At 41.5% G+C, this 18,814-nt stretch overlaps 1 protein-coding gene across 1 annotated transcript in view; it reads left to right on the top strand.

Moving 5' to 3' along the window:
• The first annotated feature begins 207 nt into the window (after positions 1–207).
• The window catches only part of CARNMT1 (carnosine N-methyltransferase 1), a 28,456-nt gene continuing 9,849 nt past the window's right edge, over positions 208–18,814 (top strand). Inside the window, exons 1-3 of the mRNA XM_016195134.2 lie at positions 208–679; positions 6,378–6,573; positions 7,209–7,372. Of these exons, the coding sequence (XP_016050620.2) occupies positions 258–679; positions 6,378–6,573; positions 7,209–7,372 (782 nt within the window). The 5' untranslated portion in view covers positions 208–257. The remainder of the gene's footprint in view (positions 680–6,377; positions 6,574–7,208; positions 7,373–18,814) is intronic.

The following is an 18,814-nucleotide window of genomic DNA, read 5'->3' as shown; positions in this document are numbered from 1 at the left end:
AAAAAAAAAAAAAAAAGAAGAAAACTTCCAGCAGTTAACATCTAGAACAATCACTAACCAAGCTCACTTCCACTCTACCTGCCTTTCAGGCTTGCGGCAAGGAACGCCCAGCCCCACCTACGCAGCCGCACGCAGGTACCGGACGCCCCGCCCACTTGACGCGCTTCCATGACGTCAGCGCGGCGTCGCCGAAGCCGGGAGGCAAATCAGCGCCGGCGAGGAGGCCGGCCGTCGTGCGTCCTGCGCGTGCGCGCTGGATGCGGCGGCCCGGAACCCTGGCGGAGCCCGGCGCGGGAGGAGGCCTGAGGGCGGCGGGGGCGGAGCGCGCCGCGAGCCGGGGGCATGTCCGCGGCGGGCGCCGTCTAGAGGAGGGCCGGGCCGCCGCTGCCGCCGCCGCCGCCGCCGCCGCCACCACGCTCCCCGTCTCGGCGAGACGCCAGCGGGCCAGGTCGCGGGGCGCTGCGGCGATGCAGCGGCGGAGGCGGCCCCCGCCGCCCGCGTCTGCGCCCGAGGGTCCGGGAGGCGCGGGGGGTTCGGGGGGCGGGCGGCGCGGCCGCGGGCGGGCGGAGGCGGAGGTGCAGTTCTCGGCGGGGCGCTCGGGCTCGGCCGCGGAGGACGAGGAGGAGCGGCTGGAGCGCGAGCACTTCTGGAAGATCATCAACGCTTTCCGCTACTACGGGTGAGCGCCGCGGAGCCCGGGGCGGCGGCGGGCGCGGAGCCTGCGTGGCTGCAGCCCTCGGGCGCCCCGACAACCCAGCTCGCCGCACATGGGCCGCGGGCGCTGCGGGACGGGGCGGGCTCGGGGCCGGCCCGGACCTGCGCACACATGTGGCAGCGGGCGGGCGGGCGGACGGGGTGAGCGGGCCGAGGGGGCGGAGGGGAGAAGGCGCCGCCGCCTCCGGGCTCCGCTGCGGCTCGCGGGCTGGGCCTTTGAAACTTCCTGACTCGAGGGTGCGTGCTGCCGCCGAGAGAGCTCGCCATCGGAAAGGCTGTCCAGGGGGAGCCGGCGCGGGGCTCTGCAGGGAGACTCCTGCCTGAGCTTCCGAGGACCCAGGTTCAATTCCCAGCACCATCAGCCAAAACTGAGCAGGACTCTGACATCCACCTCTCTCTCTTTTAAAACTATTTTTTGAATTTCTAGTTGGGTAGAGACAAATTGGGGAAGGGGAGAGATAGGGAAAGAGACACCTGCAGCCCGACCTCACCACTTGTGTGAAGTCCCCCTCCCCCGCAGGTGGGGACCAGGGGCTTGAGCCTGGGTCCTTCTGCCCTGTAAGATGTGCGCTTAGGGCGGTAGTGCCGCGGGTTAAGCGCACATGGCGCAGAGCGCAGGGGCCGGAGTCAGGATTCTGGTTCGAAACCCCCCTCCCACCTGCAGGAGGTCGCTTCGCAAGGGGTGAAGCAGGTCTGCAGGTGTCTTTCTCTCCCCTCTCTTGTCTTCCCCTCCTCTCTCCATTTCTCTCTGTCCTGTCCAACAACAGCTATGGCAACAGTAACAACTACAGCAAGCACAACAACAAGGACAACAAAATGGGAAAAATAGCCTCCAGGAGCAGTGGATACGTGGTGCAGGCACCAAGCCCCAGCAATAACCCTGGAAGCAAAAAAAAAAAAAAAAAAAAAAAAAAGATGTGCGCTTAAACAGGTGTGCCACTGTCTGGCCCCTAGCGTGCCTCTCTCTAAAATAAATATTTATGAAAGAGGAAAAGACTGGAAAAACCTGTACACTCATTTAAGTGGCAAATCCACCGACGGCCAGACACGGCTCTGCCTGTGTGCTTCAGGGCTGCCTGTATGATGTCACCAGTGTTCAGCATATGTTGTTGAAACTCAACATTATATATACACACACACACACACAAATACACACACACATTAGAGACACAGTGATAGGAAAAGGGAAGAGAGAAAGACAGACACACCCTGCTTCTACTCGTAAAGTTCCCACCAAGGGCAAGGTGGGATTTGAACCCTTGTCCTTGTTCAATCCACCAGGTACGCCACCTCGTGGCCCCGGAAGCTTTACTCTTAACAAACCAGTAGTAGCAAAGAGATTCTTTTGTCTTTCACAGTTAGTTTGTCAAGATGTGACTAAATAGGGGCCAGGCAGTGGTTCACCTGGCTAGGTGTAGCAGATGAGTCAGTGTGTGTACTGGGGATTTGAACTGGAGCTAGGACCTAAGTGTGAAGTGTAGAAAAGGATGCTTAAGTTCCTGTGACAGTGATTGTTGTGGGGTTTCCTCTACACCTCTCTCTTACTGGTTTAATGAGATTGAAAAGATTTATTTTGTTCAAACACCTTTTTGAATACTCTTGTAATAATTAATATTCCTAGAATTGTATATAATTTATAATTTAGGATCTAGTATATTGAGAATAGTATATGCATGAGACTTTAAGAATAGGGCACAGAGAACATTGTGGTAGAAAGCAGTGAGTTGTTACATCCTAACACTTTGTGATTTTCTAGATCTGCATTGTCTAATATGGCCACTAATCACATCTTACTAAGTAACTAACGTGGTTGGTGTCTGCTGTATTGGATAATGCAGATGTAAGTCTAAGTCTTCCCATCATTGCAGTAAATTCTTTTTTTTTTTTAATATATATATATATATATTTTTTTATTTAAGAAAGGATTAATTAACAAAACCATAGGGTAGGAGGGGTACAACTCCACACAATTCCCACCGCCCAATCTCCATATCCCACCCCCTCCCCCGATAGCTTTCCCATTCTCTATCCCTCTGGGAGCATGGACCCAGGGTCATTGAGGGTTGCAGAAGGTAGAAGGTCTGGCTTCTGTAATTGCTTCCTCGCTGAACATGGGCGTTGACTGGTCGGTCCATACTCCCAGTCTGCTTCTCTCTTTCCCTAGTAGGATGGGTCTCTGGGGAACATTGCAGTAAATTCTGATAGTCCTATTTAATTTATTTTTTTTTAAAGAATTTATTCACGAGAAAGATAGGAGAAGAAAAAGAACCAGCTATCACTCTGGTACATGTGCTGCCGGGGATCGAACTCAGGACCTCATGCTTGAGAGTCTAGTTCCTTAGCCACTGCGCCACCTCCTGGACCACAGATAGTCCTATTTTAAACCTTTAGTTAATATTTTCAGATTTTGGAGAATTTGGTTGTATTAGTTTTTAAAAGAATTTTTTCATCATGGCTATATTATGGGAACTAAGTGTACCTAGTGTATTTGAGCATGTACTTAATTTGTAGTCAGTTGAGTTTTGTGTGCACTATTCCATTTTCAATGAAATTCCATTGGGTAGGCAGAAGAGTATAGTAGACTTTGTAGAAATTTTTCAGAATAGTCCATATTGGGTAATTTGGTTTAAATACTAATGAAGAGTAGTTTTGTGATCATTTAAAATTTTTTTTTCATTTAAAAACTTTTTAATATTTTTTAAAAAATATTAATTTTATTTATTTATTCCCTTTTGTTGCCCTTGTTGTTTTATTGTTGTAGTTATTATTGTTGTTGTCGTTGTTGGATAGGACAGAGAGAAGTGGAGAGAGGAGGGGAAGACAGAGAGGAGGAAAGACAGACACCTGCAGACCTGCTTCACCGCCTGTGAAGCGACTCCCCTGCAGGTGGGGAGCCGGGGTTTGAACCGGGATCCTTATGCCGGTCCTTGTGCTTTGCGCCACCTGCGCTTAACCCGCTGTGCTACAGCCCGACTCCTTTTTAATATATTTTGGATAGAAGCAGAAATTGAGGGGAAGTGAGGACATGGGGAGGGAGGGCTGCAGTACTGTTTCACTACTTGTGAAGCTTTCTCTTCAGCAGGTGAGGATCTGGTGCTTAACCAGGGTCCTTGCACACTAATGTGTGTGCTTAACCAAGTGGGACACTGTCTAGCCCGAAAAACATACTTATGAGTGTGAGAGAGAACAGAACATTGCTCAGTTTTGCCCGTGGTGGTGGGGATTGAACCCTCAGCCTCAGGCATGCAAACCCTGTGCTCTTAACACATAAGTATCTCATGGGCCCCTTGACTCACATTGCTATGTTTTGACTTGCTTTACTGGATGAAACAGTTGAAGGGAGGGAGGCAAGGAAGGTAAAGGCAGCATTTGGTAGCATACCTTGTTGAGCACACACATTCCTAAGACCAAGGATCCAGGCTCAAGCTTGGGGTCACCACCTGCAGAGGGAAGCAGGAGTGGTGGAGAGCTAACAAATGTCTCTCTCTCCCTCTCTGTCAAGAAAGTGGGGGGAGAATGGGCAGGAGAAAGTATCTTGACAAGGGTCACATAGGAAATAGATAGAATAACCTGGATTCAACCCAGATCTGGTTAATCGCAGAGTTTACTGTTAAACTGGTTGTTGAGGAAAGAAAACAGCCATGCAGCCGCTGCTAACTCTGTCTTTGCTTATTTATTACCCATGGCCCCTTCCCCTTCCCTCCCCCTACACTCCCCCCCCCCAAGAGTACCATCATACACAAATGGCCAAAAATATGGCCAGGGTTTGATGTTTTGTTTGTTAGGATTTTTTCACATAACACAGTTTGGAAATTATTCTGTAATTGGGACAACAAAGTAAAAACTGAGATACTCAGATAAGCAGAAAGATTTGAAGCAGCCAAGAGAAAAAAAGTATTTTTTATTTAAACAAGTAAATGCCCAAACTTTTGAAGCATTTATTTATGTATGTAAAATGTAGAGTGGTGACAGTGAACACCCAGGAGCCTATCATCCAGATTTAAAAAGGAACGTTATCATTCCCTTTCCCCTGAAAGTACACGACTGCTGAATATTCATTTCTTTGCCTTTCTTAGAGGTTTTCTATATACACTCATTTCCTACAGTATATTATGTACTTCTACACAAGATGAAATTGTATATTATGTATTTTTAACAAAAATTTGAGGGGTTTGTGTGTGTTGTTGTACTTTATTGGTTAAATTGTTGGATATGCTCCACTGTATGACTGTACTTTATTTTCTTCAGTCCAGCAGTGATGAACTTTTAGGTTGTGTCTAGATTTTTTTGTTTTGTTACATTTCATAGTGCTGTGAGTAAAACAGCTCTTGTTTTTTTGGTGGCTATTTGCAAGAGTTTTTCCAGTATGTATCGCTAATGTATACTGGATCATAGGAAGTACACATATTCAGCATTACTAGATAAATTCTAAAGTATCTTCCAGTGGTCCGGCAGGTGGTACAGTTGATAAATTATCTTCCAGATTTGTTGTGCTAATTTATATATCTACCATCAATCAATATATTAAGTGTCTAACTATCCACATTTTTAGCAGTATTTCATATAGGCAGTCTCAAATTTTAACTCATATGTTTAGTAATATAGAATGGTATTTCACTGTGAGTATAATAAATTTAGCTTTTCTGGTTTCTTTTTTCATTTTATAGATTAGAAGTGCCCAAAGTGATTTAAGAGTTGTCTGGAAACCTGGAATTATGAATGAAATAAAAAGTGCTATTAAAGTACACTTTTTAAAGAAATATTTATTTAGTACCTTTTCTAAAGCACAAGGACCAGCATAAGGACCCTGGTTCGAGTCCCCGGCTCCCCACCTGCAGGGGAGTCGCTTCACAAGCGTGAAGCAGGTCTGCAGGTGTCTTATCTTTCTCTCCCCCCGTCTGTCTTCCCCTCCTCTCTCTGTGTCTCTCTGTCCTATTCAACAATGACATCAATAACTACAACAAAGGCAACAAAAAGGAATAAATATTTTTTTTAAAAAAAACCACATTTTCCTTATAAGGCTATTTAAGGCAGTATTCTGTTGCATGAAGAAAGTTGAAGTGTTCAACTGGTTTTGCTGGAAAGTAAAATTAATCAAAATAAGCTTATTGGGAGTCGGGCAGTAGTGCACGCAGGTTAAGCGTAGGTGGCGCAAAGCGCAATGACCGGCCTAAGGATCCAGGTTCAAGCCCCCGGCTCCCCACCTGCAGGGGAGTGAGTCCCTTCACAGGCTGTGAAGCAGGTCTGCAGGTGTCTGTCTCTCCCCTTCTCTGTCTTCCCCTCCTCTGTCCATTTCTCTCTGTCCTATCCAACAACAACAACAACAATAATAACTACAACAACAATAAAGCAACAAGGGCAACAAAAGGGAATAAATAAATAATAAAAAAAATAAACGTATTGTACATTAACCTTTATGTTTCCTTTTTTCCTCCCAATTGATAAACATTTCTTTTTTTAGTTAACGTGGTTTTGCTTGATTACTGAGAGGAGAGTTTATAATAAAGTGAAAACATGAAACTTGTTAAGCATATACCTTTTAAGAAACTAACAGATTGTATATGACAGGGAAGTAGACAACATTGTGCACAAGACAAACTTAAAGTAGGGTTGACCTTTGGTAAGAATTCTTTGTCAATTTAAAAACACCTTTTATGTTTTAGCACCAGTATGCATGAGCGAGTGAACCGAACAGAAAGGCAGTTTCGATCACTTCCAACTAATCAACAGAAACTACTTCCTCAGTTTCTTCTTCATTTGGACAAGATCCGGAAATGCATTGATCATAATCAAGAAATACTACTGACCATTGTGAATGATTGCATACATATGTTTGAAAATAAAGAATATGGAGAAGATGTATGTGAAAGTTTGTTCTATTTGCTTTTATTTTAGAATTTATCCTCTATTTGAAGGCTTTCTCTTTCTAGTTTCATTTTTATTCTTTTGCACTAGCCGCTTGTTTTACCCAGAGAATACTTTCTTCACTTATGTTTTGGCATTTGGTGAGACTTAATAGGACAGTGTATTTGAAACTGGATTTTCTTCACACCCCCCAATACTGATAATTTTTTTCACATGGTGTTCTATTGTGACATAGTGGCTTAAATTTTTATAAACAACTAACTACCAGTGTTTCTACCAGTGTTTCCCTTGCTAAACTGGTTATTTTCAGTATCTTGTGCTATGATATTTCACTTGTAAATCTCAAGGGATTGGCACTGATAGAAACTGAAGCCATCTTTTTGTATCAGGACAGATTATAGTTGGATCATTCCAGTGTGAGCTCCTTAAATCTATTTAGAGTAGCAGTGAAATCCTACCAAAGTTTTCATTTAAGATTTCAGACTGCACTTAAACTCCAGTTGAGATGAGAAGCTAGTGATTTTCCCCGTAATAAACCACCTGTGTATAGCTTCTTTAGTATGTCTCTTTAGGCATAATTCTTATTGATGACTTTCACAGAAGCTAACTCATTTCTGTTTCTTAAACAGGGAAATGGAAAGATTATGCCAGCATCTACATTTGACATGGATAAATTAAAATCTACATTGAAACAGTTTGTGAGAGACTGGAGTGAAACTGGGAAAGCAGAAAGGGATGCTTGCTACCAGCCAATCATTAAAGAAATTTTAAAAAACTTTCCAAAAGAGAGATGGTAAATAGTATCTTAATTTTAAGCTCTCTTTAAGATATGTAAGCACTGAATTTCTCTACATTTCAAAATCCTGATTCACTTCTGTGGTTGTACACCCATGCGTTTTGCATATGTGGGTGTGAGATACTAATACTTGTTCTTGGCTGCTTTGTGTATGTGAGGTTGCATATTTTGACTAATTTTCACTCTAGCATTAAGAAAATTTTATATAAAAACTAGATACTGAGACATTGTATAGTCATGATCAGTGCTGTTTATTTTCTTAATAGTTTGCTCTATGGTAGAACAAAAAGTGGTTAACATTTAATTTTCAGTATGACACATAAGAAAATTGCGACCTATAGCTTAGATAATGAGAGAGAGAGAGAGAGTGTGTGTGTGTGTGTGTGTGTTCAAAATAGCAGATAAATTATATGGAATTGTTCAGAAAGCTCCCATATACTCTTTAAAATTTCCCTGACTTAATATTTTTATATTTGCTTCATCATCTCCCCCTACTTCCTCCCTTCCCTCTTTGTTTATGTGTAAAACCATGTATATATATACAATCATTTGAATTTAGTTTTCTTCCTTTTTTAACTAGAGCATTGATCAGCTCTGGCTTGTGGTGTCGGGGACTGAACCTGGGACTTCGTAGCCTCAGGCATGAGAGTCTCTTTGCAAAATGGTTATGCTATATACCTAGCCACCTCCCCACCTTTTTTAAGTACAGTGCAGAGTTTATAATCTTTTTTAAATATTTATTTATTTGGGGAGGGGGTTGCTGAGCAGTGGTGCACCTGCTTAAGTGCATGTATCACCATGCATAAAGACCCTAGTTTCAAGCACCCAGTTCCTACTTGCTTGCCTACCAGTAAAGCAGTGCCGCAGGTCTCTGTCAGAGTTTGTATTTAAAGAACAAGGTCATTCTCTAAATGCACAGTGCAGCTCCCTGCCTGTGTAGATTTACTATGACTATTATCTATAGTCTGTTTGGCTTTCATAAATCATTATGAACATGTCTTTGTAATACTTATTTTTCTACCCAGTACAAAATCCAATTCAGAATTTTTTTTTTAATGGTGCTGGGCACTGGACTTTGGGCCTCACACATGCAAAGTATTAGTGCTGCTGCTGAGCGCCTCCCTAGCCTAACACACTTCTCTGAGCTTGCCACCCGACCCTTTTCATAGCTACAGATTACTTGGGGCTTTCTTTTTTGTTTAAGTATTGATGTTTGTGTGTATTCTGATTAATCTATATTTGATTAAGTAGTTGATAATAACAATTATAAATAATGCAGTTAATAGCTTCACACATACGGTTTTGTATATATTTGTAGAATAAATTCTTAGACTTGGAATTGCTTCAATGAAAAGGTATGTTTGCAACAAATTAGCACAGATTGAACATTTTGAAGCAACCTGTTATTATTTCACAAATTCCTGTGGATCAGAAGTCTGGACATTGCTTAACTATGTCACCTGTGTAGACTCTTACAAGGCTGCAGTTGAGATGTTTCTGGGCTTTGTTCTCACCTGGAGACTTGACTGTAGATGTAGCGGCTTCCAGGCTCAGTTATGCTTTTGGTAGGATGTGTTTTCATTGTTACTGTAGGACTGAGTGCCCTGGTTTCTTGCCGACAGTGACCTGGAGTCTGCTTCAATTCGACATACAGTCCCTTGTCTCGTAGGCCATTTCATCTAATCACAGGAGTGACAGCTGTTGGTTAGGAGCAAGTCATAGGTCCTGTCACACTCGGAGAGGGGATTACAAACAGGCAAGTCAGGCCCCTTTAGAGTGTTACTACTTATCCCTCTTAAAAGCTTTACTCACCACTAGTCCCTTCTTCCAGTAGTCTGCGAAAGTGTTTTACTCATAACAATGCCAAACAGACTGTATTCTTGATGTATACTAATTTTTTTTTCCCCTTTTCTATTGTTGCCTGTCCTTTTCAGGTCAGTATCTGTGAACTCATTACCAAATCCATCATGAAGCTTTTTCCCAGTAGTTTTGTGGTTTTAGGTTTTTCATCTCTTTTAGGTTATTTTTTTATTTTTTGCTTAAATCATAAGGTGAGGTTCTAACTTCATTCTTTTGCATGCATGTGGGTTTATTTTTATTTATTTATTTTATTACCAGAGTACTGCTTAGCTCTGGCTTATTGTGGTACAGGGGATTGAACCTGGGACTTTGGGGCCTCAGGCATGAGAGTCTGTTTGCATAAGCATTATGCTATCTACCTCGCCCGATATATTGTTTTCCAGCACCATTTGTTAAAAGATTTATCCTTTCTCCACTGAATGATCTTGACACTGTTGTTGAAAATGAACTCTTATGTATGTGAGCATTTATTTCTGAGATCTCGGTTCTGTTTTACTGATAGATGGCAGTACCAGACTATACTGTATAATTGGTGTAACTTTATAAGTATCACAGGCAGGAGTTGTGAATCCTTCCACTTAACTTTTTCCAGGTGTTTTTGACTTCTTGTAGCTGCTTATAATTTCATCCACATTTCTGAACCCTCATTTCCAAAAGAACTGTGGGAATTTTATTTTAAGTTGTGATAAATAAATAGATTTGCATAGGTACTGTTAACATATAACTGTGTTAAATTGTGAGCCTAGAAGCAGCTTAGTCACTGGAGTGCATGCCTTACCATGTATAAGGCCCTAGGTTTGAGTTCCAGTACCACATTTTGATCTGAGGTTCACTCCAAAGATGGTGAAGTGAAGGATAACAAAACGTTGGCCTGGGAACAGTGGCATAGCATGTGCACATGACCCTGTGCCACAATTAAAAAAATAAATAAACTACTTTTCAAAAATATGTTAACTGTCTACTCATGAATGTAAGATGGCTCTTTGTTTAAGATCTTACATGCCATTCAGTACTGTTTTGAGCTTTAAAAGTCTTGATCTCCTTGGTTAGATGTATTTCTAATTATTTGAATACTTATTTTAGAAATCAGTGGAATTTCTTAATAAACTTTTTAGATTGTCCATTGCTGATATATTCAAATGCATCTGATTTTTTGTGTTGATCTACCTAGCTTTGCTTGATTTTATTTCATTGACTTTTTTGTGAATTAAAGAATTAAGATTTCTCTAGTGATATAATAATGTCATTTGCAAATGGAGATAATTTTTTCTTTTCTAATATATTTTTTTCATATTCCTTGCCTAATAGCTATCACTGCTACAGTGTTGAATAGCAGTGGAGAAAGTGCTTACTGTTCTGGGGTAATAACTCATTGGAAAAACACTAGGGGACTTTTTAGTAGAAAGTAGTGAAAACAGTTTATAGAAAATAAAACAGAAGATTGTCTTGTGAGGAAATGCAAATGGAAAACAGCACTAAAACATTTTCTCTTACTAGACTGCAGGTTTAAGAGTCATATAATGGTCTGGGGAGATAGCATGATGGTTCTGTAAAATAGGCTTTTAAGTATCTTTTTTTTTTCATATTTTGCATATGAAAAGAGGTTTATGTATGGACTATAGATAATTGAAATACATGAAGTTGTAAAAAAGAATGGAGTAACCTTAAGACTTTGTAGGGAGTCGGCAGTAGCTCAGCGGGTTAAGCACAGGTGGTACAAAGCGCAAGGACCAGCATAAGGATCATGGTTCGAGCCCCCAGCTCCCCGCCTGCAGGGGAGTCACTTCACAAGCGGTGAAGCAGGTCTGGAGGTCTTTCTCTCCCCATCTCTGTCTTCCCCTCCTCTCTCTATTTCTCTCTGTCCTATACAACAACAACGACATCAGTCATAACTACAACAATAAAACAAGGGCAACAAAAGGGAATAAATATTAAAATAAGACTTAAGACTTTGAGAATTGTGGAAGTTAGTGGGGGTTGAGGCCAGCACAGAAATTTGTTGGTGGGTGTGGTGTGGAACTGTGCCCCTGTTACCTTATTTTATAAACCATTAAATCACTGACAGAATTAAAGTAAGAGTGTAAGTGCGTGCACTTGCTTCATATGAGACACAGAAGTCAAACCACGCCTCTGATATATATGATGACACCAGGGATCAAACCACAGCCTCGGACACACTGGCCCCATGGTCTGCTGGTTGAGCCATTTCCCTGACTGCTTATGTATTGTTTTTTATTTTTATTTATTATTGGATAGAGATAGAAATTGAGAGGGGAGGGAGAGAGACAGAGACCTGCAGCCCTGCTTCATCACTCATGAAACTTTCCCCCTGCAGGTGGTGAACAAGGTCTTGAACTTGGGTCCTTGTGCATTGTAACGTGCACTCAGCCAGGTGCACCACCACTTGGTCCCATGCTTATGTACTGCTTATGGACAAATAAAGTTGAAAAAAGGGGAAGCAGGTTAAGCTCAGCAAGTTAAGCACACATGGCGCAAAGCTCAAGGACCAGTGCAAGGATCCGGGTTTGAGCCCCCACCTCCCTATCTGCAAGTGGTGGAGGTTGCTTCACAAGAAGTGAAACAGGTCTGCAGGTGTCAGTCTTTCTCTCCCCCTCTCTGTCTTCCCCTCCTCTCAATTTCTCTCTGTCCTATCCAACAATAACAACAACAATAGGAATAACAAGGGCAACAAAATGGGAAAAATTGCCTCTAGGAGTAGTGGATTTGTAGTGTAGCACCGAGCCCCAGTGATAACCCCTGGAGGCAAAAAAAAAAAAAAAGTTGAAAAGTCTTAATGGACCCCAATTTGGTAATACTTGCCATAATTCAAATGTACTTTTTAAATTATTGGTCTTGCAATTAAGTTTGGGGAGGGAGTACTGTTTGTACTGATAAACACATGTATATGGAAAGTTATGTCAAGGTTACTAGTCTTAACATTGTAATAACAAAAGTTCCAAACAAGCTCAATGCCTTTAACTAGTGAACTTTAGTGAATATTGACACATTATTGTACAATCATGCAATGGATTACTTATTTGGTCATAAAACAGGCTAAGAAACTGTACCCTAGTAAGGGGTTTATGGTGTGTTAGATAAAAAAATTGGCAAACTTTTTCTTAAAAGACCTAGGTAGTAATTTAGACTTTAGCAGTTTGTTCTCTGAAGGCTATTTGTTCAGCTTTATTTTAATAGGAATGAGGCCATAGACAATACACATAAATGAATGGGCATGGCTGTGTTCCAATAAAAACTTATTTATACAAATTAAAATGAAAGCAAAGTGTGGAATTTGTTATATTATCAATTAACAGAGCAGTAAATAAATCAGTAACAGTACTGAGAAATGACATCAAGCTTTGCATAGAATATTTGGAGAATACTTCATGTGTCTTTACTACTTTTAAAAAACAATTTACACCAAACTTTAATTTTAAAATATTTCTTGGAGACAGGAAAATCAAAAGGGAAGGAGGAGGGAGAGAGAAACCTGCAGCACTGCTTCACTGCTTATGAAGCCTCACCCCTGCAAGTGGCCACTAGGGTCTTGAACTGAGGTCCTAGTCTTGGTAATATGTTCATTCAACTGGGTGCACCACCACCCAGCATCTCTTCTATTTCATTTTTGATTGGAGACAGAAATAGGACGAGGGGGGGAGAGATCATGGGAGACTCCTATCTGCTATACCACTCAGGAAGCTTCCCCCTACAGGTAGGGGGCTGGGGACTTGAAACTAGCTTCTTGCTTGTGGTAATTTGGATGCATTACCAGTTGTGTTACTGTCTGGCCCAGATAATTTACTTTTTGTGTAAGTATAGGAGGTTAAGGTGAGTAAATGATTTCTGGAATTGGTAGAGATTTAGAGGTTCCTTGTTAGTGGGTGGAGGTGGGCTGGCACTGTACTTTTGTAGAGGATAAACACTAACCCCTTTAAAAAATATTTGTGTTTATTACTGGAGAGAGAGGGACATTGAGAGGGGACGGGGAGAAAGGGAGGGAAAGAGACAGACACCTGCAGCCCTGCTTCGCCATTTATGAAGCTTTCCCCCTGTGGGCTTCAGTGCAGATCCTTGTACACTATAATGTTTGTGCTTAACCAGGTACCCCACCACTTGACCCCTTCCCTTTTCTACTTTGGATAAAAGCTGTTTTTAACGACCTCTTATAGTTGGATGTATTGCTGTATTTGCTTCAGGTGTATGTGCTGTTTTCCTTGTATCACCGTGATTGCACCAGTGATTGTACCATTCTGGTCTGTCCTTTTGTTCAGAGACATACAGACATACTGTAGTACAGGACTATCCCCAGGGTAGTGGCCCACCTAGTGAGCTATTTTCCTATGCTCTGTAACCCCACTTCCCTATACTACAAGGAAAGTTGGAAAAAAAAAAACTGGCAAACCACAGAGAGCACATCCTCTCAGAGATTACTCTTAAGATGAATTTGCTTATTCTAATTACGCTCCCTATTTTAAAGATCACCTGCTGGTATATAGTACTACTGTTTGTTAAGTACTGTTTTTAATGACTACTCTGTATGAAGCAAGTACTGTAAAATTGAACACTGCAACCCACACATAATTTGTAGCTGTTGCCGTGCTGGGGGGTGAGTCCAGAGACTTGTGATTGGGATGTGATTGCTCAGTAGCCTCTTTGGTCTGATTTCTCCCCCCCCCCCCAGCCCCTGTTTTTGAGAAAGGAGAAAATGAGAAGGAAAAAAAGAGGTGTGTGTGGGGGGCTCAACTCCACAGCACACTGCACCCTCTGTAAGATCTCTCTCCTGTGACTTTCCATAGTGAACCCAGGATCTTGTACACAGTAAAGTGTATGCTGTACTGGATGGCTCTCTCCTTTTCCCTACATGCTACTTTAAAATTTTCTGGTAGCCATATAAGAAAGTTATTAGAAATAGGACAAAGTAATTTTACTTACTGTCTTTTATTAACTAGTACATGTAAAATATCTTGACAGATAATCAGCATACAAGATTGTTCATACTATTTTACATCTATAGTAGTTTTTTAAATGTCCAGTAACCATCAGTGGTTATAGTGAATTTCATTGCATTAGACAATGAGCGGCTGTAGTTTGGTCACACCAGAACACTTTGGTGCTTCAAGTGTGTTGGTACTGTTACCACTAGGGGTCAGCCAAGTAAGTTGGCACAGAAGGAAATGCTTTGCACTGAATTAGTTTGTTAATCTGATTTCAAAAGTCAATTTGTTTGCCCTACAGGAGAAGAACATGCATTTATTTACTAAATTTATCTAGATCATAAAGGAAGAGCTAGTCTGCCCTTTGCCATTTTTTACTTGAGATGTATAAGCTTAGTTCTGTGAGTGAGAAATACAGACACATCTCAGCATATGTGGGTCCAGGTGCTAATCAGTTTGCAAGTAGAATGGCAGACTTAAAGTTTGTGTTGAAGGCACAGTGTTATTAGTGAAGAGTGGATGTGAACTTGTAGTTTGGTGCCATGTATTTGCCATCACAGGTTCAATTGAAAGGGAGTCCTTCCTTTTCTCAAAGATAATTGCCCCTAAAAATTCTTTTAACAACTGAAATTTATGATTTTTTTGTATTTGTAAATTTATTTATTGATTTTTTTAAATTTATTTCTTTATTGGGGAATTAATGTTTTACATTCAACAGTAAGTACAATAGTTTGTACATGCATAACATTCCCCAGTTTCCCATTTAACAATACAACCCCCACTATGTCATTTATCATCCTTCATGGACCTGTATTCTCCCCACCCACCCACCCCAGAGTCTTTTACTTGGGTGCAATATGCCAATTCCATTTCAGGTTCTACTTGTGTTTTCTTTTCTGATCTTGTTTTTCAACTTCTGCCTGAGAGTGAGATCATCCCATATTCATCCTTCTGTTTCTGACTTATTTCACTCAACATGATTTTTTCAAGGTCCATCCAAGATCGGCTGAAAACGGTGAAGTCACCATTTTTTACAGCTGAGTAGTATTCCGTTGTGTATATAGAGCACAACTTGCTCAGCCACTCATCTGTTGTTGGACACCTGGGTTGCTTCCAGGTTTTGGCTATTACAAATTGTGCTGCCAAGAACATATGTGTACACAGATCTTTTTGGATGGATGTGTTGGGTTCCTTAGGATATATATTCTTAGGAGGGGAATTGCAGGGTCATAGGGTAGGTCCATTTCTAGCCTTGTGAGAGTTCTCCAGACTGTTCTCCACAGAGGTTGGACCAATTTACATTCCCACCAGCAGTGCAGGAGGGTTCCTTTGACCCCACTGCTGTTACCTTTTCTGATGTATGACATTCTCACAGGAGTGAAGTGATATCTCATTGTTGTCTTGATTTGCATTTCTCTGACAATCAGAGACTTGGAGCATTTTTTCATGTGTTTCTCGGCCCTTTGGATCTCTTCTGTGGTGAATATTCTGTCCAAGTCCTCCCCCCATTTTTGGATAGGGTTATTTGTTGTCTTGTTGTTGAGTCTGGCAAGCTCTTTATATATGTTGGTTATTAGACTCTTATCTGATTTATGACATTGAAGTCTCGAAACATTTTGATTTTTTCCTTGATTTCCTCTTTGACCCAGAAGTTGTTAAGAAGTGTACTGTTGGGGGTCGGGTGGTGGCGCAGTGGGTTAAGCGCATGTGGCGCAAAGTGCAGGGTTCGAGCCCCCGGCTCCACACCTGCAGGGGAGTCGCTTCACAGGCGGTGAAGCTTGTCTGCAGGTGTCTATCTTTCTCTCCCCTTCTCTGTCTTCCCCTCCTCTCTCCATTTCTCTCTGTCCTATCCAACAACGAATTGCATCAACAAGGGCAATAATAATAACCACAACGAAGCTACAACAAGGGCAACAAAAGGGGGAAAAAAAATGACCTCCAGGAGCGGTGGTTTCATGGTGCAGGCACCGAGCCCAGCAATAACCCTGGAGGAGGAAAAAGAAAAAAAAAAAAAAAAGAAGTGTACTGTTGAGCTTCCACAATTTGGCACTGTTACTAATCTTTTGTTGATTGTTAAGTGTTAGTTTAATTCCACTGTGGTCTGAAAAGATGCTTGGGATGATTTCAGTGCTCTTGAATTTGCTGATGCTGTCTTTGTGGCCTAATATTTGGTGTATCCTTGAGAATGATCCATGTGGATTTGAGTAAAATGTGTATTCCAGTTTCTTGGGATGAATGACTCTGAAAATATCCAATAGTTCTAGTTTATCTATCTCTTCATTTAGCTCCCTTATGTCTTTATTGATTTTCTGCCTGGATGATCTGTCAAGTTGAGAGAGTGGGGTGCTGAAGTCCCCTACTATGATTGTTACTGTTAATATATTGCTGTAGCTCTTTCAGTAGAAGTTTGATGTGTTTAGATGGCTTCTCATTGGGTGCAGAGATGTTAATAATTGTTAAGTCCTCTTGATTGATTGATCCTCTGAGCATTAAGTAGTGTCCATTCCTATCTTTTTAAATCGTATCTATTTTAAAGTCTATCATGTCAGATATGAGAATAGCTGCTCCTGCCCTTTTTTGTGGGCCATTGGCTTGTATGATAGTTTTCCATCCTTTCACTTTAAGTCTGTGTTTGTCTTGTTGAGTTAGTTGGGTTTCCAGTAGACAGCATATTTTTGGGTTGTGTTTTCTGATCCATCTTCCTACTCTGTGTCTTTTAATAGGTGAATTCAGGCCATTGACATTTATTGATATCAAAGATTGAAGATATTTTAACTCCATTCTTGTAGAGTTTTAGAGTGTTTTGGTATATGTCCTATTTGTGGTGGTCTGGTTGTTTATAGGAGACCTTTCAGAACTTGTTTCAGGGCAGGCTTGGTGATGGTTGCTTCCTTCAACTGTTGCTTTTCTGAGAAGGTTTTGATGCCTCTATCTAGTCTGAATGACAGTCTAGCAGGATATAGTATTCTTGGTTGAAAGCCTTTCTCATTGAGCACTCGATAGATATCTTGCCATTCTCTTCTGCCCTGTAGTGTTTGTATGGAGGAGTCTGCTGCTAATCTTAAGGGTTTTCTTTTGTAGGTGACTCTTTGTTTTTCTCTTGTAGCCTTCAGGATCCTTTCTTTATCCTTATTCCTTTCCATTCTAAGTATGATATGTCTTGGTGTCTTTAGGTCTGGGTTAATTTTGTTTGGGACCCTCTGTGCTTCTTGAATCTTTATGTCTTTGATGTTGTCTAGACTAGGGAAGTTTTCAGCTACTACGGCCTGGAGAATGCTTTCTTCCTCTCCTTCTCTTTCTTCCTCTGGTATGCCAATAATGCGTATATTGTTTCTTTTGAAGTCATCCCATAGGTCTCTGTTGTTGTTTTCTGCATCACTTAATCTCTTTTTGAGATCTCTTACTTCTTTTTTAGTTGTCTCTAATTCATCCTCAATCTTGCTAATTCTGTCTTCAGCCTCATAGATTCTATTCTCTCTGCCCTCTACTGTTTTCTGGAGTTCATCTATTTTGTTGCCCTGCTCTAATACTGTTTTAGCTTGTTCAGCTAGTTGCATTCTTAGCTCAGCGATTTCAGCTTTCAGCTCTCTAATAACCATGAGGTAATTAGTATTTTCTTCCATATTCTCATTTGTTGTTCCTGCATTTCTGATTACAATTTTTTCAAATTCTTTACTCACTCCTGTTATTATTTCCTTAGCTAATGTTTGGATGTTGAACTCGTTATTTTGTGCTTCACCCTCTGGAGGACTTTTAGCTGGACTCTTGTCCTGGTTCGAGTCTCCAATATTTTTTCTTGTTGTTTTAACCATTTTATATATTATGTTATGAGTTCCCTTTATCAGTACTTTTCAAATTATTGATCACTATTGCCTGGATTGACTTGTATCTAAGTATAAGGTAATTAGAGAGTTCACAGTGGTGGAAGTTAACAGTTATTTCGATCCCTGAGTTGGAGCTCAGTGGTTTAAAAGCCTCTTTCTTTTTTTTTTTTCTCCTTCCCTGTAGGCTATGGGAGCCTGAGGGCTTTTAAACTATCAATAGGCTTCTTAGCTTAATCACTGACTCCTGACCAAGAGATAAAGCATGGTGTGGCAGAGATAATCCAGTGGTTATGCAAAGAGACTTTCACAGCCCCTCAGCTATGGTATAGGTCTTCTGAGTTTCCCGGTTAGATCTCTGTCCCCTGGTGTCCCTTCCTGTCGCTGCTCCAGATCTGAGGGTAGTAGCAATGGAGACTCAGAGTTGCACTTGGTGAGTCTCTGGGGAATCCTCTCCTCCCTTAAGCTGTCCCCTTGTTGGTGGAGCAGACTGGAGGTGGTGTCTCAACTGATAAACTGCTGAACTGTTAGCAGTCACTTAATCTCTCCTTAGGCCCCTCTCTCCTCTCTGTCACCAGCCACATGTGTTTGTACTCACCAGTGATTTACTGGGTTCCTGTGGTCATTCTAGTCCTGTCTTGTTTTGGTCCCGGGTGGTCTCCTTTCTCCTTTGGTATTCCTAGTTGATCCAGGAGAGGAGAAGAGAGAAAGCGATCTGCTGCTCGTAGCTCTGCCTCCGGAAATCGAAAATTATGATTTTAAAAAAGCTATCTTACAGATTAAAATCTACGTATGTTTGTTTAGTTATATCAGCTAATAATGAA

The sequence above is a fragment of the Erinaceus europaeus genome, chromosome 10 (genome assembly GCF_950295315.1).
Source record: "Erinaceus europaeus chromosome 10, mEriEur2.1, whole genome shotgun sequence".
In the NCBI taxonomy this organism is placed as follows: domain Eukaryota; kingdom Metazoa; phylum Chordata; class Mammalia; order Eulipotyphla; family Erinaceidae; genus Erinaceus; species Erinaceus europaeus.
This window is presented reverse-complemented; position numbering and strand designations above follow the sequence as displayed.